Raw genomic sequence first — 18,202 nt, forward strand, 5'->3', positions numbered from 1 at the left:
TCGAGCCCCGCGTCGGGCTCTGGGCTGATGGCTCGGAGCCTGGAGCCTGTTTCCGATTCTGTGTCTCCCTCTCTCCTGCCCCTCCCCCGTTCATGCTCTGTCTCTCTCTGTCCCAAAAATAAAATAAAAAACGTTGAAAAAAAAAAAAGAGTCACTGATCTTTGAGGAGAATGGATTTGAAGGGTGCAAGAGTTGGAAGTAAGGAAGTTTATTACAGGCCAGAGATAATGGCCTACTGTGACAACACAGGTTAAAGAGAAGTTAATGGATCTGAGTTATGTTCTGTAAGGAATATCTATAGGACTTGGTGATGGGTTTTTGTACACAGGTGATTCTTTTTTTTTTACTTTTTTATGTTTGTTTTTGAGAGAGGGAGAGAGAACATGAGTGGGGGAGGGGCAGAGAGAGAGGGAGAGAGTCTGAAGCAGGCTCTGTGCTGACAGCAGAGAGCCCGATGTGGGGTTCGAACTCATGAACCATGAGATTATGACATGAGCCAAAGTCGGATACTTAACCGACTGAGCCACCCAGGCACCCCCACGGTTGATTTTTATTCACATTAGTTCTTTGAAGTCACCATGGACACTGAATTAGTTAATACTGAACCAGTGCTCCTAGAGGAAAAACTGTTAGGTTCCTGTGAGCCTCTGGTTGCAATATTTTCATCAACTGATCAATATATAACCTTGTTTTATATGTGTTTCTGTTTTAAAGACACCTTACTTAATATATGTTGATTTGTTAGCATTGAACTCAACAGCCAATAGCACTGTAACTCATGCCTAAAGAAATCTTATCTAACATCTGTTTTCTCCTTTAAGGCACATTACAGCTGTGTTGGAATTGAACAATATGCTTGGAGGCCATTTTAAACAGCAAAATCACCACCAAAAAGCCCAAGCATGTGGAAAATGTGGCATTCAATAGACTACATTTGTTTACAGTACAAGAACTGAAACAAGAAGGCAGAGCATTGTTTTTTTTTGAGCTCAACTGGGAATGTGTGTATTAGGCAACTCAAAATTTTGGCAGCTCTGTATATGTCTGCCTATGATTGTAAAAGTGCTGAGAGTATTGATTTTGAGGTTACAAATACACTTTAGCAAATAGGTAGATTTGTACATACAGAACCCATGAATAATGAGGATCAGCTACAAGGTGAGGGGAGGGAGGTGTTAATCATATCCGTGTTTCTTAATATAAAAAGCTGGGTAGAGTTATTTTTTTCTGAGACAGGAAAAAAGCAGATTTGAGGGAAGGGGATATCAAGAATTTAATTTTGGGTAGGTATAATTAGTTTTTAGTGTCTCTGAGACATCCAAGTGAGCTATGGAGAATAAGCAGTTGCACTGGTAAGTCTGGAACACAGAAAAGAGGTCTGGGCTAGAGAAGTAAACACGGACATCCTTATCACATGAAGTATTTAATCTCATGGGATTAGAAGAAATTGTCAGAAGAGAGCAATCTCATAAAACTATTTTCATTTTCAATGCCTGTTGACTCCATATACCTTAAAGATTACTTTTTTCTGGACAATATACAACTAGAAACCACAGAACCTACATAAAGAACACACAATAATAGATGCAGTATGTTTAGACAAATGGAGGTCAGCTTGTTTAAAAAATAACAAGAGTCAGTCTAGTGTGAAGCAGTGTCCTAGAATTTTGTAAGAGTTAAATTAAGCAGAGTAGGGTAAGCATAACTTCAGTCAAGTGCCCGAATTAGACAAATTAGAATATTTAGGTCCTAGGATTTTGAGTAGAGGCTGTTGTAGCTCCAGGGATTCTGGTGAGCTTGGAAACCTGAAGTCGAGTCACTCGTCTCTTGAGTCAGAACTTTGAGACTTGAAAGGGGCCAATTAATATGATCTCTGTCTAATAAATTTGACCAGACCAAATGGATCAGCAAGGTTCCAGACTCATGTTTTAAATGAATGGCCAGTCTCTCAGGAGTTGAGGTGGTAGGGAGTTTCTCTACCTAGGGAATTCTATTTGGATAGAATTCATGTTGGCAATCCAGGTCAAATGGTGGAGACTCCATTCTCTTTGGATCTTTCTCTTCCTTTTTCCCTTCCTTGGTGTAGAAGTAGTGGGATCGCATCCCCTGAAACATGGGTATTATTTGTATGGAAAAAAAACCTTTGTAGGCTGGCCGGCTTGCTGAAACATTGGAAGACAATAGCTTAGTTTTAATCTCAAATCTTTTCTTTGTCGTGTGTGTGTGTGTATACGTGTATATATACACACATGTACACATATACATGCGTATACATGCTCACACACATGTGTGCACATATGTGCACACACATGCACATATACATATGTGCACACTACCTATACACATATACACATATATGCTAATATATGTGTATGTGTATACACATACATGTACACACATGTATAAGTGTGTACACATATGCGCGCACACATGTATATGTGTACACATGTGTGCATACATATGTACATATGTATATATGTACACACATATATATACATATACACACAAACACACACACACATATATATGCACACACAAATTCTAAATGAAATTCACTTGAAATTTTTATCTCTGATGTATTTAGGATATTTAACTTTTTCAAGGAAACATAGACTTGCTTTAGTGAGGAGTGTGATACATATTGGGGGCAAAAAAACCATGGGTTTCATTTACATCTCTTCAGAAACAAAGTAAACACACATCTTTCAGGTTGTGATAAGAGAACAGAAGGCAGAGAAATGCATACTTTGGTATGGTCTCCAAGAAAACTGAGCATTAAATGAGGAAAATACTTACTGCTATAATATATAATGTTGTAAGTTAAAACTGCCTTAGAAAAACGAAAGAATGATGTTTCTTTTCGTCACCATTGTCAAAAATGAATTTTGAAAACCTAATGAGCAGGCATCTAACTTCTTTCCTTTAGAAAGCAACTAACTACACTCTGGAATACAATCTGTTAATCACTGTCAAAATGTGTTATGTGAAGTGCCAAACACCTTACAAGATTGCAGCAACTAAATTTGTTGCAGACATTCAGGATTGATGGTATTTAGAGTGGCAGGCTGCCAGAGTGATTGTGTTAAGGAAACATTCTTTTCTGTCTCCCCTCAAACAGTGAGGGAAACATACAGGTACATACAGCTAATTTTCATTTCATTCGTGTACCTTTATTTTAGTTGTAGCTATTATTTCATCTTCTATTATGAGAAATCTTAGGCTGAGGGAAGATTTATTTGCCAAAGATACGTAGAAAGTGATTTGCAGTGATAGGATTAGAAGACATGTTGCCTGATCTTTAATTTTCAAATTATGAGTCTTTTAGAATAGTGAAATAATTGAGCAGTTTTTGATTAGCAAGGACAAAGATAAGAATATAGTAGCATTGTTAGACATTTCAGTAGTCTTCAATTTTGTTTTTTGTTTTTCTCATTTTTTATTTCTAAATCTAACGTTTTACCAAGTATGCTTTTTTAAAAAAAAGTTTACATATTTATTTTTGAGAGAGAGAGAGCGAGAGAGAGAGAGCGAGAGCACACAAGTGAGAGTGGGGTGGAAAGAGAGAATCCCAAGCGGGCTCCATGCTGTCAGTGCAGAGCCCAACATGGGGCTCAATCTCAAGAACTATGAGATCATGACCTGAGCCAAAATCAAGGGTCTGACACTTGACCGACTGAGCCACTGAGGTGCCCCTACCATGTATACTTTATAGTCTTTCTCTGTATGTGTTTGTGCGTTTTTTTTTTCTGAATTATGTGAGAGGAAGTTTTATACAAGGTGTCCCTTTGTTACCTAGATTCTTTAGTGCATATTGCTTGAAACAATAACATTCTGTTACCTAATCGTAAAATATCAAAGTTGAGACATCAGTATTGACACAGTACTGTTATTTGACAAACCTTAGATAATTTTGCCACTTGCCCACTAACGTCCTTTTTTAAAAGTTTACTTATTTTTGAGAGAGTGCAGTGGGGTAGGGGCAGAGAGAGAGAGGCAGAGAATCCCAAGCAGGCTCTGCACTGCCAGCACAGAGCCCAATGAAGGGCTAGAACCCATGAACTGTGAGATCATGACCTGAGCTGAAGTCAGACGCTTAACTGACTGAGCTACCTGGCGACCCTAATGACTTTAATAGTAAAATAATATTTAACTGTTCTATCTCTAGCTTCCTTTAATTTGGGACAGTTCCCCCATCTTTCTTTTTTTCATATCTTTGACATAGTTAAAGAGCATAGTCCCTTTATTTAACAGAATGTCCCTCAGTTTATGTTTAGTGAAGGTGTTCATATGATTAAATTTGTTTTTTGTTTTGGTCAGAAATATCACAGAAATGATGTCTTCTCAGGGCATTGTATCATGAGGCACGCAATATCTATTTGCTCCATCACTGGTAATTTAATTTTGATTGTTTAAGGTAGTGCCTGCTGGGTTTCTCCACATAGTTACCCATTTTCTCTTTGTAAATTATAAAGATCTTGTGGAGAGATACTTTGTGACGAAGTAAATACTGTTTCTTATAACACCTTCACTCACTAGTGTTATGGCCAAATGGTAATTTCTTAATTCCATAATTTCTTGTACATTTATTACTTAGCATTCTACTCTGAGAAGCTTTCCTTTTTTGTCTCTGTCTCTCTCACACACAACATAGATTCATGAATTCATTTTAGGGGTTAGGATCCATTAATATATATTTTGATGCTCAAATTGTCCCCGATTTGGGCAGTGGGATTTTCTTGAAGCTTCTCTGTCTCTCTCTCTCTTTCTCTCTTTCATATTTTTATCAATCTCTGAGCAAGTTGTTTAGCATAGCAAGGTACCTGTCCTAACCTTAAATCATATGTTTCTTCAAGAAAACTTGTTCCTTTTTTTTTTTTTTTTTTAATTTTTTGAGAGTGGTATTTAGAAACCATAATCTACCCCATAATCTTCTGGGGTATCATTGCTTCTAGGCCCTTTCAGCAGAGGTAGGAAATACATGTATGTGTATACATACACACCTATCTGTTTCTGTATGTGTATGTATGTCTGTGTGTATAACCATAAGTTATATAATGTTTGATACCTATAATTACCATCTAAGATCACAGTTCATTTTAACCTTCCCTTACCATATTTGTTCCCTTTTCTAATGGTGATGAGTCTGGCTTCCATTTTCTTAAGATATTTACTTATTTGCTTTAGAGTACATAAATAGATTCAGAATTTCTAACAGACAGCTGTGAAAAAACCTAACTAAAGTTCAGTATTTGTATGTAGGTGTTTTACCTTTAGTTTTAGAGCATATAGTAAAAAGACTGTGTTTTTTAGAATACTTAGGTTAGTTCTCTTTTTCCTCTTCAGTGTAATTTTGTTATTCATTTAAAAAACTGACCCTTTTTTTGTTTGTAATCAATTTTAAGTTTTTCATCCTTGTTGATTTTGTTTATAATTTACAGTAATTTTTGGAATATGAAATTATACTTATTTTAATAAATTAGAACTGTAGAAAAAAGGGAGTGTGGGGAAGAAATAATAGATGGCTACTTTGATAAATGTTTAAAGTTTACATGGACTAATTGGTGAGTTTCAATTATATGTAATATGTGTGTATACATGCTATATACACTGTGTTCCACTGTACTTTTTTTTTCCACTTAAATGTTTTATCTTAGAGTTTGTTCCATGTCAGTACATATAAATCTGTCTCATTCGTTTTAAGAGCTGAGTTGTGTTCCATTATATGGATATACTATATATTCTATTCTCTATGGATGGGCATTTGGTTTGTTTGCAGTCTAAACAAAGGTATAGTTAACTGTTTTCTTACTACACTGCTGTGCACATGTATGATTACAGCCAGATCACTTTTAAATCGAAAAGGAAATTACTAAATCCTATTTTTGGGGGAGGGGACAGGTGAGCAGTTTGATGTTGCAAAAGCTCTATATGTGATTAAGTTGGTTTTTAAGACTCTTTGAGTTATAAATTACCAATTTCTAAGTTATAGTCTGAAACATAAAACAGTATAGCGTTTAAAATATTTTGGTATTTCAAACTAGTTACTACTACTACAAGTCACAGGAAAATTACTGATTAGCTGTATTCTTTACTAAATGCTGTCACAGCTATTAAAACTAACAGTTTTGATTTAAACCTGTCATTTGTGGTATGAAGAAATGGAAGTGCAAACACTTTCGCATTGTCTTAGACCAAAGTCAACTTTGTATTGTTTGTTTTTCACCACAGTCTATAAAGACTCAATAAATCTAGCAGGATGTGTAAATATACATATATTTTGGGTGTTTTTAGTAATAAATGAAATACATTATATAAGACTGGAGAAAATTGTTTTACTTAAAATTATAATTTTAGTTATTTTTTAGTGTTATTTAGAATAATGTAGCTGTCAAATACTTACAGATTATATAGCCCTATTCGGTTTCTCCTGTGGGGTTTACATTTTTGACTGCCTCTTTGTACCTATGTTGTAATGGGTTTAGGGTCATAGGGAGGATGTAAAAGTCATGTACCTTATGATAGGTATTTTTGTCCTCAAGTGACCTCATTATTGGTTTTTATATCTAGTTCTCAAAGTCTTTTATGTGAGTTAATCATATTTAACTTTGCAGATAATAAATTTATAAACAAGATTTAACTTTCTTAAGCTCATAAGTAACTTGTGTTTCATTTTGCACAGTGCCTTGGTAACTAGCCAAGGATTTTATGCCTCCTAGTAGTTCTCATCAGATCAGGAACTGGAAGAATGAGGCCTACTTTTGACCAAACATAGGTCAAAAAGAATTGGTTTCAGCCGGTTGATGGGAAATTTTAGGGGGGGAGGCAGCAGCGGAATCTCTGCAATCAATGTGGAGCTTCAGAAATTTTTCAGGTAACAAAAGGTTGCACACAGATTCTATTCCAGTGATAAAAATCAAAAACTGTTTTAAATAAGAAATTTAATGGGAAAGACGATCTCTTTAAAAAAAAAATTGTATGTGTTTTATTATACATGCTTTTTTTCTTATTTAGCAATGTCATTTATAGAATGTAATACATTTGTTTTTAACAAAAGGTCCTTAATAAAGGATTTGATTTCTAAGAAAATAACAGGGCAGGAAAATGGAAGAAAAAATGGCCTTTTGTTTTTATGTGTTCCTTTTTATACTATATTCAAGGGTGTAATATATTTAGAATTGAGTATTTTTGCTTAATAGTAAAATAATATAGGACTACTAGTGTTTTTTGGAAGATATATTGCAGTTATGTATTTTTTTTAACTTTAGTGAGTAAAGTTAAACGCAAGCTTTAAGAGCTATACTTTTTTTTTAAGAGCTATATTCTTAATACTGTTGTTAAATTAAACAGGATTTAATCTGATCAATATTCTTATGCCTCCTAAACCTCTTTATTCTTTCTGATATATATATTTTTTTAACATTTAAAAAAATGTTTATTTTTGAGTGAGTGTGTGCATGTGGGAGAGGAGCAGAGAAAAAGGGAGACAGAGGGTCTGAAGCGGGCTCTGTGCTGACAGTTTGATGCAGGGCTCAAACTCACAAATCGTGAGATCATGGACCGAGCCACCTAGGAACCCTTGATGTTTCTATTATTGTAGAGCTTTTGTTTTCTTTTATAAGTTCTTTTAGCATTCTCTGCTATTTTTTATAACTAACTTTGAAATATCTTATTATAATTATATAATATTGCTATAATTGTAAGGCACTACAGTGAAATTTGAAGTTTCCAGTAGTTAGCATTCTGAAATAGCTTGGTTTCTCTAATATCTGTATTAGAGAAGGGACCAGAAAAATATACTAAAGCCTTCCTGGCAGTGAATAAACAGTAGCTCCTAAGCACCCAACACAAATGAGAGAGCCAGAAGAGCCAAAGACCTGAAGTCAGTCCAGACCCAGTGTACTTTACTGGTTTGTCACAATGAAGGAGTACTCAGATTGGCTGGTGATGTCGCACAGGCCCTGCTTTTTTATTTTTTGAGAGAGAGAGGGTAGGGGGAGAGGGAGACAATCTTAAACAGGTTCCTTGCTTGCTTAGTGTGGAGCCTGACACTGGGCATGATCTCACAACCATGAGATCTTGACCTGAGCCGAAATCAAGAGTTTGACACTTAACCGACTGAACCACCCAGGTGCCTCTCATAGGTCATTCTTTTTATGTGAAAGCTGAAAGTGTGATGGACAAGGTAACAAAGGACAAAAGTGTCAGGGAGAAAAGGGACCACAGCAACTTTGATTATTGGTGCAGGCATGGTGGTTATTAGAAATAGTAATTAGATACTTATGTAGTCCATATTCCAAATAGGGCATAGAGAGCCAGTGATAAAATGGCCACCTTTTTTCTGGATAGGGAATAATTCATCTGATACCATTGAAGGCTTAGTGTATCTCTAAGGGGTGGAAGTAAAATGGCATTGCCCATAGCAAGGGATTAGGGAAAGAACTAGCCACTATACTGGAGCTTGGGGAATCCAGCGTAGATCGGTGGACATGGTGGTGGAATGTGGGAGATGGGGACAAATGGGTATTTCTCCATGAGAACCACTCTGAAGATATAGCAGTATATGTCAGTATTTTGGAAGGCATTAAAAGTAAAAGTACAAAAGCAGTATCCTGTACTTCATAGTCTGTAAGATTTATATTTTTGCTATTTTGTGCTTACTAGTGAGAAGTAGGACATTAAAGAAAATGTTATGTTTTCTAATACATCATCTTGTTAAGATGGCTCTTTGAATTGTACTCCTGTGGTTCCTTTTATTTTAATGTTTCTCTTTAATTTTGTTATTCAATTCTATAATTGAGGGAAAACATTCTGTGAAAAAAATAGGGTTTAAGGTATTGAGAAAGTATATAGGACATCTTAGATTTGCATTAAAAAGTAATTTAAAGAAGAATGTCACATTAAAAAAAAGGGTGGGGGGCATCTGGGTGGCTCAGTTGGTGAAGTATCCAGCTTCTGCTCAGGTCATGATCTCATGGTTCATGGGTTCAAGCCCCACATTGGGCTCTCCTGACAGTTCAGAGCCTGGATCCTGCTTCGGATTCTGTGTCTCCCTCTCTCTCAAAAATAAACATTAAAAAAACAAAAAACTGTCAAATGTTTGAAGAGCCAATCTTCAGATACCTGGAGAACTCCATTATGTAGAATTTCTCAGTAGTGATCTTTTTGGTATTCTTTCCTTCTTCTGGATAGAGTTTGTAGTCTCCCATCAGGCTGTGTGCATTACTTTTCAGCAGATAGATTTACCATTGTGGTGTGGAGCATGTTGAATTTGGCAGCAGAGGAAGACCTGTAACTAAGAAGGGTGTCTTGTTTTTATGACTTAGGCCACATTTCCTGTCATACTTAAGCATTTTCTTGCATAGGCACAGGTGATCAGTTCGACACTGGACTTTTTGCCCCCCCTTCAGAACATGGGGAATTATTTTTGCAGTCTTTAAATATGAGAAAATTCAGTTACCATTGATTTTGTTGACCAAACATGTAAAAGGCTCATTGTGACTGTCATTAATTTTGAGTTAAAACAGATCTCCCTGCAGAAATATGGTCTTGCCCCCTTAGGATATTATGAATTGCAGTTAGGACCCTTTTGATAAAGCCCTTTTTTTGGTGTTGGTTCTTATTGTAAAACATTGTTTTATTTTTATTTTCAGGAAATTTTCAACAGGGGAAATATGAACCATATTAGCTAGCTCCTCCTGAGGAAAAAATATGAATAGTTAAGAGCTTGCATATACATCAAGTAGCAAACTTATATACACTACAAATAGTTTTGTTATTAGTAAATTATTATTTCCTGAAAAATTATAGATATGTACTTCAGTTTTATGAGAATGTGCTTAAATGTATTATCTATACTTCATAAGCACTTAACGGATTTACAGAGAATATTGACTTGAAATTGCTCAATCCCTATCCCAAGTAACTTCCATAACTACCAACGACTCTTTGTAATTAAAAACAAAACAAAACAAAAACCTTTAAAAATAGATACACAACCTAATTAATTAAAATAATGAGGGTGAATTTGATGTAATGGCAGTTAAGGTGGGAGGGATTACATTAAAATTTTATAGGTAGTATTAGCAATTCCGTTTTCCTGTTATGTCATTATTTATAAATATACTTAAAAATTGCTGGAGCGTTGACCAGAGGTTGATGATGGTAAACCTAATTGTCTTATTTTCCCAAATAGAACTTGTAATTGTTTTTCTTTTATGCAGTTATGTTTCTTTTAATCTAAAATTAGTTGACAATTATAAAAACAAGTTTGCTAAGTTACATCAGTGTACCTAACACAATACGGCTATTCTGTGTGAAGGATTCTTATCAAAAGGATGCTCTCGGGGTGTCTGGGTGGCTCAGTTGATAGAGCATGCAACTCTTGATCTTGGGGTTGTGAGTTGGGTGTAGAGACTACTTAAAATCTTAAAAAAAAAAAAGCTCTTTAATTTTCTTTCTCACCCCTTTCTCACCCTTTTGTTTTCAAAGAGAAACTGGTAGTCTGGGTAGATTCAAGGCGTCTTTAAGAGAAAATGTCTTGGGGAGCCCCAAGGAACTGATGAAGTTAAGTGTGCCATCATTAGTGTATGCTGTTCAGAACAATATGGCTTTCCTAGCTCTTAGCAATCTGGATGCAGCAGTATACCAGGTAAGTGGAGGTAGATGACAATGAAAAGTGAAAAGTAAAATCTCAAGTTAAAAAACAAAAAAAAAGTTTTTATGGTGAAAAGACTTATTAGCCCTTTATCACATGGTTTTTTTCTCCATAATTCTATTAATATCAAATATTTGTGTCAGACAATAATGTTATGAGTTCATTAATTTATTGTTTTGTTTGTAGGTGACCTATCAGTTGAAGATTCCCTGCACTGCTTTATGTACTGTTTTAATGTTAAACAGGACACTCAGCAAATTACAGTGGATTTCAGTTTTTATGCTATGTGGTGGAGTCATACTTGTACAGTGGAAACCAGCTCAAGCTACAAAAGTTGTGGTAAGAAACAAAACGCTCACCAGAACTAAAAGAGAACACTTCCTTAATCTTATAACACTTTAGACCATCACAATGATGAATGTAGTACATGTCTTTGAAAATAATCTTTGCCCTACAGATAGGCTTTTTTTACTCCCTTATCATAATGTTATTATTAATAATATAACTTAATTGTCCCCCTTCCTCTATTTTTCTGGAGGAGAATATGCATAAAATATGTTAGACATGGAAGGTACCTTAATGTAATCAATCCCCTTCATTTTATGGATGACAAAATTGAAGTCTTTTTTTAGACAAATCCCAGAACATTAAAAAAAAAAGTTTATTCATCTATTGTGAGAGAGAAAGAGAGAGCTCATGTGTGCGCGAGTTGGGGAAGGGCAGAGAGAATCCCAAGCAGGCCCCACGCTCAGCGTGGAGCCCGATATGGGGCTCGATCCCATGATCACAATCTGAGCCAAAATTAAGTCAGTTGTTTAACTGACTGAGCCATTCAGACTCCACAAAATTGAAGTCTCAAGAAGTGACTTGTTTAAAGTTACAGTTAATAGCTAACCTGTTACTAAAATTGTGCCAATTTCATACAGTTTGTATGTTCAGAACTTACAGGCCTCTTTTAGGCATTTTTCTCAACACCAACACCAAGGGAAGTTTTCTTCATCTAATTTTCATCCTTTCTCTGAACTCAGAAAGTTTTTCTTGTAATCTTTTTGCACACATTCCCACTGTCAGTGATAGGGATTACAGGGGGAGTAGTGTTTTTACTGATATAACTAAAACAGGGCCAAAAGTGCCTTTCTAATTTTCAATTTAAGACTTAAATGGTACCTACCTGATTTTCAAAAATATGTTGTATACTTTATAGGTTATTTTCCCAAAGAGAATTAGGAAGTGGGACTCTAGTGAATGACCTTCAGGAGTTTTCCTTTACAATCGAATACTTTCTTCACCTTTTAGCAAATAAAAGACTATGGTTCTCCTAGAGGTATGAGGCAGCTGGAGATGTATAGAGGGCGTGTGCAAGTAGGAAGTCAGTTATTTTTTACATAGTTTCTAGCCTAAAACTACATGGAGGATCCCCCCCCCACCCCTGGAAAATGAGGTTACAATGAATGTTTATGGTTTTACATGATATTTAAACATGCTTATATCCTGGTGGCATTTCAAAACACTGATCAAATATACACTGCACATTTAATTTAGTTGTAGACCTTGCAGAGAAAGAAATTTATTGGGAAATAAGGCAAACAAAAGTTAAATATGAACTTTAACACTTCACACCATTAGGAAAGATGTTAGGTCCACCGCACATAGGTAATGTATGTGAAAAGCTTAGTAAGCTAAAGCAGATTATTGGGCAGTTTTCCTACTTTTGGACCACTACAAAAAGTTCTTTCATATTTTAAGCAAAGTGCAGCTTCTTGTAACTGCCTCTGTTTTTGTTCTTGTCAGAATAACTCAATTCCCTACCAACTCTATAGGATAATCCTTTGGATATTTGAGGAGTGTCACATCACCACCCTCCAGGTCTTTTTTTTCCTCCCCATTGAGACAACCTTGTTGTTTCTTTCTGTATTTTCTAGAGATTTCTTGATTCCCTTCCTCTTGCCCCAATACTTCCTTGTATTTCTCTTCTAGATGCATTCATTATTGTTCCTCAGTAGTCTTAAAACCTCACACTGTCTCTAGCCTTTGACTGAGCAGATGAAGTGTAACTTGTGAATTACCTCTGTTAAATTAGCCTATAAGTTTCTGGGGGGAGGTGGAGGGAAGATAGCCATTCAATAACTGATTATACACAGAGTTTCACACAACATAGTTTATTTCAAATGTGTCATGTGCAGTGGGCTGCTTCTTCTAACCAAAATGCAGGATGTATTTATTTTAGTATCTTGTTAGCTTTGGTTCATCATTCAGGCATTTGAGGTCCTTCCAGATCTTATTATCCATTATTAGGTTTTTGAGTGTTAGTGTTCTACAGATTCGACAAATGTCTTTGGGTCTTCCCTGAAAATTTAGACAGGAGAGGACCAGAGTTCTGTGGCTGTGCTTTTAGATCTCTCTTTAGCTGGACTTTTCCCCCTTTTGCTCAATAATCCTCCTCTTCTCTCATAGTTTTTATAGGTCTGCCAGGAATTTGAGAGTGCCTTAGCTAGGTAGTTCTGGCTTGAGGTCTCTTGAAAGTTGCAATCAAGATATTGGCTATGGCAGCAGTCAACTGAAGGCCTGACTGGGCCTAGGGGATGTTTCTAAAGTGGCTCATTCATATGCCTAGCAAACTGGTATTGGTTGTTGGTGTAGCTTGATTTTATTCCATTAGCACTTTGCTGTATGAGAATTCACTCAGCTATGGATAGAATTGTACTACTATTCTCAATACATTTCTGTCTTGTTCACAAAAATATTATGTAGATTTGTCTTTTTTTTTTTTTCAAAATATACTGTCTCTATAGAATTCGCCTCATCATACTAACTAGGAATCCCTTCATAAGGAAATTTGGTATGTCTCATTCTTAGGGAAGCCATATTATTTTCTAGTGATGACCATTAAACTTTTTATGTCATCTGTTCACACGTTTTGCTAGTAAGTCATTAATAACAATAACAGTTGCAATCACTTAGACCAAGCTTTCTCTCTCAGACATTTAACATAAAGCAATACTCACCTATATCAGGCTGTTTATTTTGAATAAGGTATGTGCTTGTCATAGTATAGTCATGTGTCTCTACTCTTTAGTTTCAGTGTTACTACTGAGATAGTATTTATCTTTGAGGAAAGACTGATGAAAGTTCCTTAAGGGTTAGTTTAGGGAAGAAAGAGAAAATAAAGTTGAAATAGGTTAGGGCACATATACATGCATCTTTTAGCACAGAATTATGATTATATACATCTGTCAATCTCTCATCCATGAACTGTTTAAGAACCACAGCTGTGTATCATCTTTTATTTTTATTCATTTAGTACATAAGACAGTATATCTGGTACATAGAAGGATACTATTAATATTTGATAGAAATTTAGTAAAGTAGGAAATCTTAAAGTCGTTACTTCATTTTGCAGGTGATAGGAAATACAAGAGTTAAACTGTTACCATTTCTGTGATTGAGGCTATTAGGGCTTGAGTTAAGGTGGTGGCAGAAGTTAAAATTAAAAGGCAGGTTGACAATGCAAAATTCTGTGCTAGGATGACTGCCTGCCTGTTATTAGGAATAGGCACACATGTTCGGTAAGCATGGCTGCAATTTGAGGGACAGCTTTTTAATTTAAGTGCTTTGGTTAATCTCTGGGATGGCCTTTTGTTTGTTTCTATCTTAGTCTGTAGACGAGCTGTGTCTGATGTGGCACATACTTTCAATAGAACCATAACAAATTTTTGTAGTCATTTGATCTCTTGGATGAATTCTATTTATGAGTCACTAATAACTTTTGAAACATTATTGCAGGTGGAACAGAACCCATTGTTAGGGTTTGGCGCTATAGCTATTGCTGTATTGTGCTCAGGATTTGCAGGTAAATCATAAATGCATTGCTTTATTCTGTTAAATTTTCTAAAAAAACATTAATAGGGATCTAGTTTATATTATTTTATTGTAACCATTTTATTCCCATTAAGGCTTATCTTCCTACTTATAGTTTTGTGTCAGCTGTTTTTTCAGCAAATGTGTGGTAGTGTTTAATTCGGTTCAGACCTAAGACATTACTCATACTTGCAGTAATCTAAGAACATATTTAGGTCATGTTGACCATCTTCAGTCCAGACAAGAACCCAAAAGTGAACAAAGACTTCTAACAATGGACAGGTTAGCAGTTAGAAAGCTCCAGTACCTCTTTCCATTTCCTGGAAGTGGCACTATCTTCAGGCAATATCCTCTTGCTGTGGGATATGAAGTTGCCAGCTCAGTATCTGTTTTTTCCTGTTACCCTCAAGTTCTTCCTCTAATAGATTAGGAATTATGGAGTAGGGAGAAAAAGGGGGTGGGGTGGAGAGTACCTCACCGAAAAGTTAATACATAAAAGTAACAGCCAAAAAGGGAGGGATGAGAACCGAAATCATTAACATAAAATAAACATGGAAGTCTAGAGTCATATGTGTAGGAACAATCCTTCACTTAATCAAGAAGAGACAAGGTGTGAATGTTAAGTGCAACATATGTTTTAGAAATAGTTCCAATAGAGAAGAACCTGAATTTTTTTTTAGTAAAGAGTATATTAGTCATAGCTATGTTTTTATTATTTATCTTTATTTGTGCTATTTCAAGAGTTAGGATTCTTTTCATTTTTGACTAGGAAAGTAGGCTGGATGTGGAAGTGAAATACTGCTTGTGAAAAAGATCTTTGATAAAAGGGGAAGATCTAAATTGAGACATATATTTAATGATAGCATCATGCTAAATTTTTATCCTTAGGAAATAGCAAATTAGAAATAAAAATTGAGTTACCCAAGAAATATGCTATTAGACTTTTAAAAATGGGAATAGGAATAACCATTACATGTTTCTTTCCGTTCTCTGGCTCTAGCACACATTCACCAAAAACAGCCTTTTTTTCCATTATAATTTTTAGTTGATTAGTATTTGGCAGTTTCTAAGTCTGTAATTAATGTGTTTATAATGAAAATCTTTAATATCCTTGAATGTCTCCATGTGTTCACTTTAAGTATAAAACTTAGTGGTATGTGATTTTGCGTGTGTATGATGAGGAGTCATTTGCTTTTCTGGAGTATCTGGAAAAACTATGGACCCTCAACCCCAAGAAAATGCACATACATACAAAATGTATTATCTAGTGAGTGAGTTCATGGTTTTTCTGACATTGTTTAAGAACTTGGTTTGTGGAACCCTGCTTTAAAGGAAAATGGCTTCACTCAGCAATTTCTATTTAAATTTTATTTTGGTTGTGTTACTCTGAAAAAAATCCCAAGCGGTTATTATATAGGTTATTTTGTAAAGCTGGGAGTTTTCATTACTAGGCAGATATTAGAGGGATATGATTAAGATAATTGACTCTAAGAGTATAGTTTTCCTGCTGACCAAAAGAAGTCTATTATTGGCATTAACAGAAAGCTTCTGTGATCTTACTGCTACAGTAATGGGAGAAATTGTTCTTAATAATTTATGAGTTTCCTGTTGTATGTGGGTTAGATAATTCCTCTTAGTTACTAATTTTATATGCTCTATAAAAATACATGTTGCTAATGTCAAAATGCCATGTGTCACAACCAGCATAATAAATGTGCACTTGATGTAAAATGTGTTTGTTCCCTGAATCATATACTTTTACATTGTCATAGGTCTGGGTTATTGTTCTAAATGAAGGGAATTTTAAATTAATTTTTAATATCTTTCATATTTGCATATCTAATTTTTTTCCAGGAGTGTACTTTGAAAAAGTTTTAAAGAGTTCAGACACTTCCCTCTGGGTGAGAAACATTCAAATGTATCTATCAGGGATTGTTGTGACATTAGTTGGCGTCTACTTGTCAGATGGAGCTGAAATTAAAGAAAAAGGATTTTTCTATGGTTACACATATTATGTCTGGTTTGTCATCTGTAAGTATCCAGGAATTAACAAGTTCTGGGTAGATCCTTTAAAAAAAAAAAAAAAAAGTCTGTTTTAAGCCTTTGATAGCATTTTGAAATTGTTCCTCTGCTACTGTGAACACGTTTGAAAATGTAATTTTGGTTTTATTGACTGACTTTGTGGTGTAACTCTCCCAAAGCAATTTTGCCTTCACGATCAGTAGTATCTAATGTGTTAGCAATAAATGTGTACAATTTAGTAGTAGAGCACATAGCCCTCTGGGCATGTGAAAAACAATGTTGTTTTATAGGAACTATTACTCGATTTTAGTACAAACTCTCTCAGATGGCTGCTTCTAAGGAAAATCGTATTTTCCTAGGTAAATTAGTATGGCATCTCTGGGGGTGAAAACTGCTTCACCATCATAGAATGTTTCATTTTTTGAGTGTTAAGATTTTCTTTCTTTCTGTATACAAGTTCTTGCAAGTGTTGGAGGCCTCTACACTTCTGTTGTGGTCAAGTACACAGACAACATCATGAAGGGCTTTTCTGCAGCAGCAGCCATTGTCCTTTCTACCATCGCTTCAGTGATGCTATTTGGGTTGCAGATAAGTATGTCTTAGTTTGTATTTTTAAGTTTTTAAAAGAGCTTCTCACTTCCTTGACTCATTAAATATGGCAGTTGGTCGTAAATTCCTTGTTTTGTTATAGTTTATTCTACAAATGCAGAAGTTCATTATCTTATGGGATGTGGGTCAGCAGTACTGAGGTTGTTTCCATGGTCCTAGAGCTTAGCTGAGGGGTACTGGTTCTACTGAAAGTGACAGGGCTACTGAGTTACTACAAAGAGCCTTTCTGTAGTCAGGACCTTCCTGTTTCCCTGGTTTTAGATACAAGACAACCTGAATACTTCCTGGTGAATATAGTATGATTAGGTTTGCAAGGAAATACAAGGACTTTAGGGAATGATTATTTTCAGCAGTGCAGTTACAGTAAACAAGGCTTTTTATGAGGGGGAAAGAACAGAAAATTCTTTCATGTCCCCCTTAGTTTGTACCTTCCTAACTTTTGGACGTAGGTATAAAGGTATTTTTGTTTCCTATAATATGTAATTAGTACAAAATTCATTATGATACCTGGCATTCTGGCACCATCACTGTACTAGTCCTTCTAATATAGACTTCCCTAGCCTACACCCAGCATTAAGTTGGATCCTGAATTATTTAACATTTCAGGGTGCTGTAATAGTCATTTTCCTTACTGATCAATTATACCACAATCTGTGAAATATCGGCAATAAGTAAAAGAAACAGACTTGGCCTGTATTTATGTTTGATTTTAAAATTGACTATTGTTATAAATGCAAATAGAGGAACATCAAGCTTGTAGAAATCTTTAAAGAAATTTATTAGTTGTGCAACTTTGGGGAAGTTACTTAACCTGTGTCTCAGTTTCTTCATCTGTAAAGTGGGACGGATAGTCTCCTAGGGTTGTTTTAGGTAAAGTGATTAGAATAGTGCCTGGCACCCAGTAAGTATTCTGTAGAAGGCCAACCACTTACCATTTCAGTATCACTACTTATAGGCCCTCCTTTAGATACATTTCTTACCTGATTTTGGTGAACTTTTAATTGTACTTCTGATCCTTATGCTCAACAAATCCTTATGCCTTTTCTCCTAAGGAATACT

The 18,202-nt window shown here is 35.4% G+C and overlaps 2 protein-coding genes across 13 annotated transcripts in view; one reads left to right on the forward strand and one right to left on the reverse strand.

Moving 5' to 3' along the window:
* SLC35A1 (solute carrier family 35 member A1) overlaps nucleotides 1–18,202 on the forward strand; it is a 36,304-nt gene that overhangs the window by 16,176 nt on the left and 1,926 nt on the right. The window contains exons 1-6 of one of the 3 annotated variants that reach the window (XM_006931883.5): nucleotides 6,732–6,871; nucleotides 10,489–10,648; nucleotides 10,841–10,993; nucleotides 14,438–14,504; nucleotides 16,367–16,543; nucleotides 16,992–17,126. In XM_006931883.5, coding sequence (XP_006931945.1) covers nucleotides 6,801–6,871; nucleotides 10,489–10,648; nucleotides 10,841–10,993; nucleotides 14,438–14,504; nucleotides 16,367–16,543; nucleotides 16,992–17,126 — 763 coding nt within the window. In that variant the 5' untranslated portion in view covers nucleotides 6,732–6,800. Of the gene's footprint in view, nucleotides 1–6,731; nucleotides 6,872–10,488; nucleotides 10,649–10,840; nucleotides 10,994–14,437; nucleotides 14,505–16,366; nucleotides 16,544–16,991; nucleotides 17,127–18,202 lie in introns of those variants that run through there. The other 2 variants (XM_011282468.4, XR_006597994.1) reach the window with 2 other exon arrangements.
* The window catches only part of RARS2 (arginyl-tRNA synthetase 2, mitochondrial), a 90,734-nt gene continuing 72,640 nt past the window's right edge, over nucleotides 109–18,202 (reverse strand). For 5 of the 10 annotated variants that reach the window (XM_019830943.2, XM_023254173.2, XM_045057828.1 and 2 more), the window contains one exon: nucleotides 4,853–9,292. In XM_019830943.2, the coding sequence (XP_019686502.1) occupies nucleotides 9,227–9,292 (66 nt within the window). In that variant the 3' untranslated portion in view covers nucleotides 4,853–9,226. Of the gene's footprint in view, nucleotides 2,163–4,852; nucleotides 18,201–18,202 lie in introns of those variants that run through there. The other 5 variants (XR_006597988.1, XR_006597990.1, XR_006597989.1 and 2 more) reach the window with 5 other exon arrangements.

This window comes from Felis catus, chromosome B2, assembly GCF_018350175.1.
Source record: "Felis catus isolate Fca126 chromosome B2, F.catus_Fca126_mat1.0, whole genome shotgun sequence".
NCBI classification, from domain to species: Eukaryota; Metazoa; Chordata; class Mammalia; order Carnivora; family Felidae; genus Felis; species Felis catus.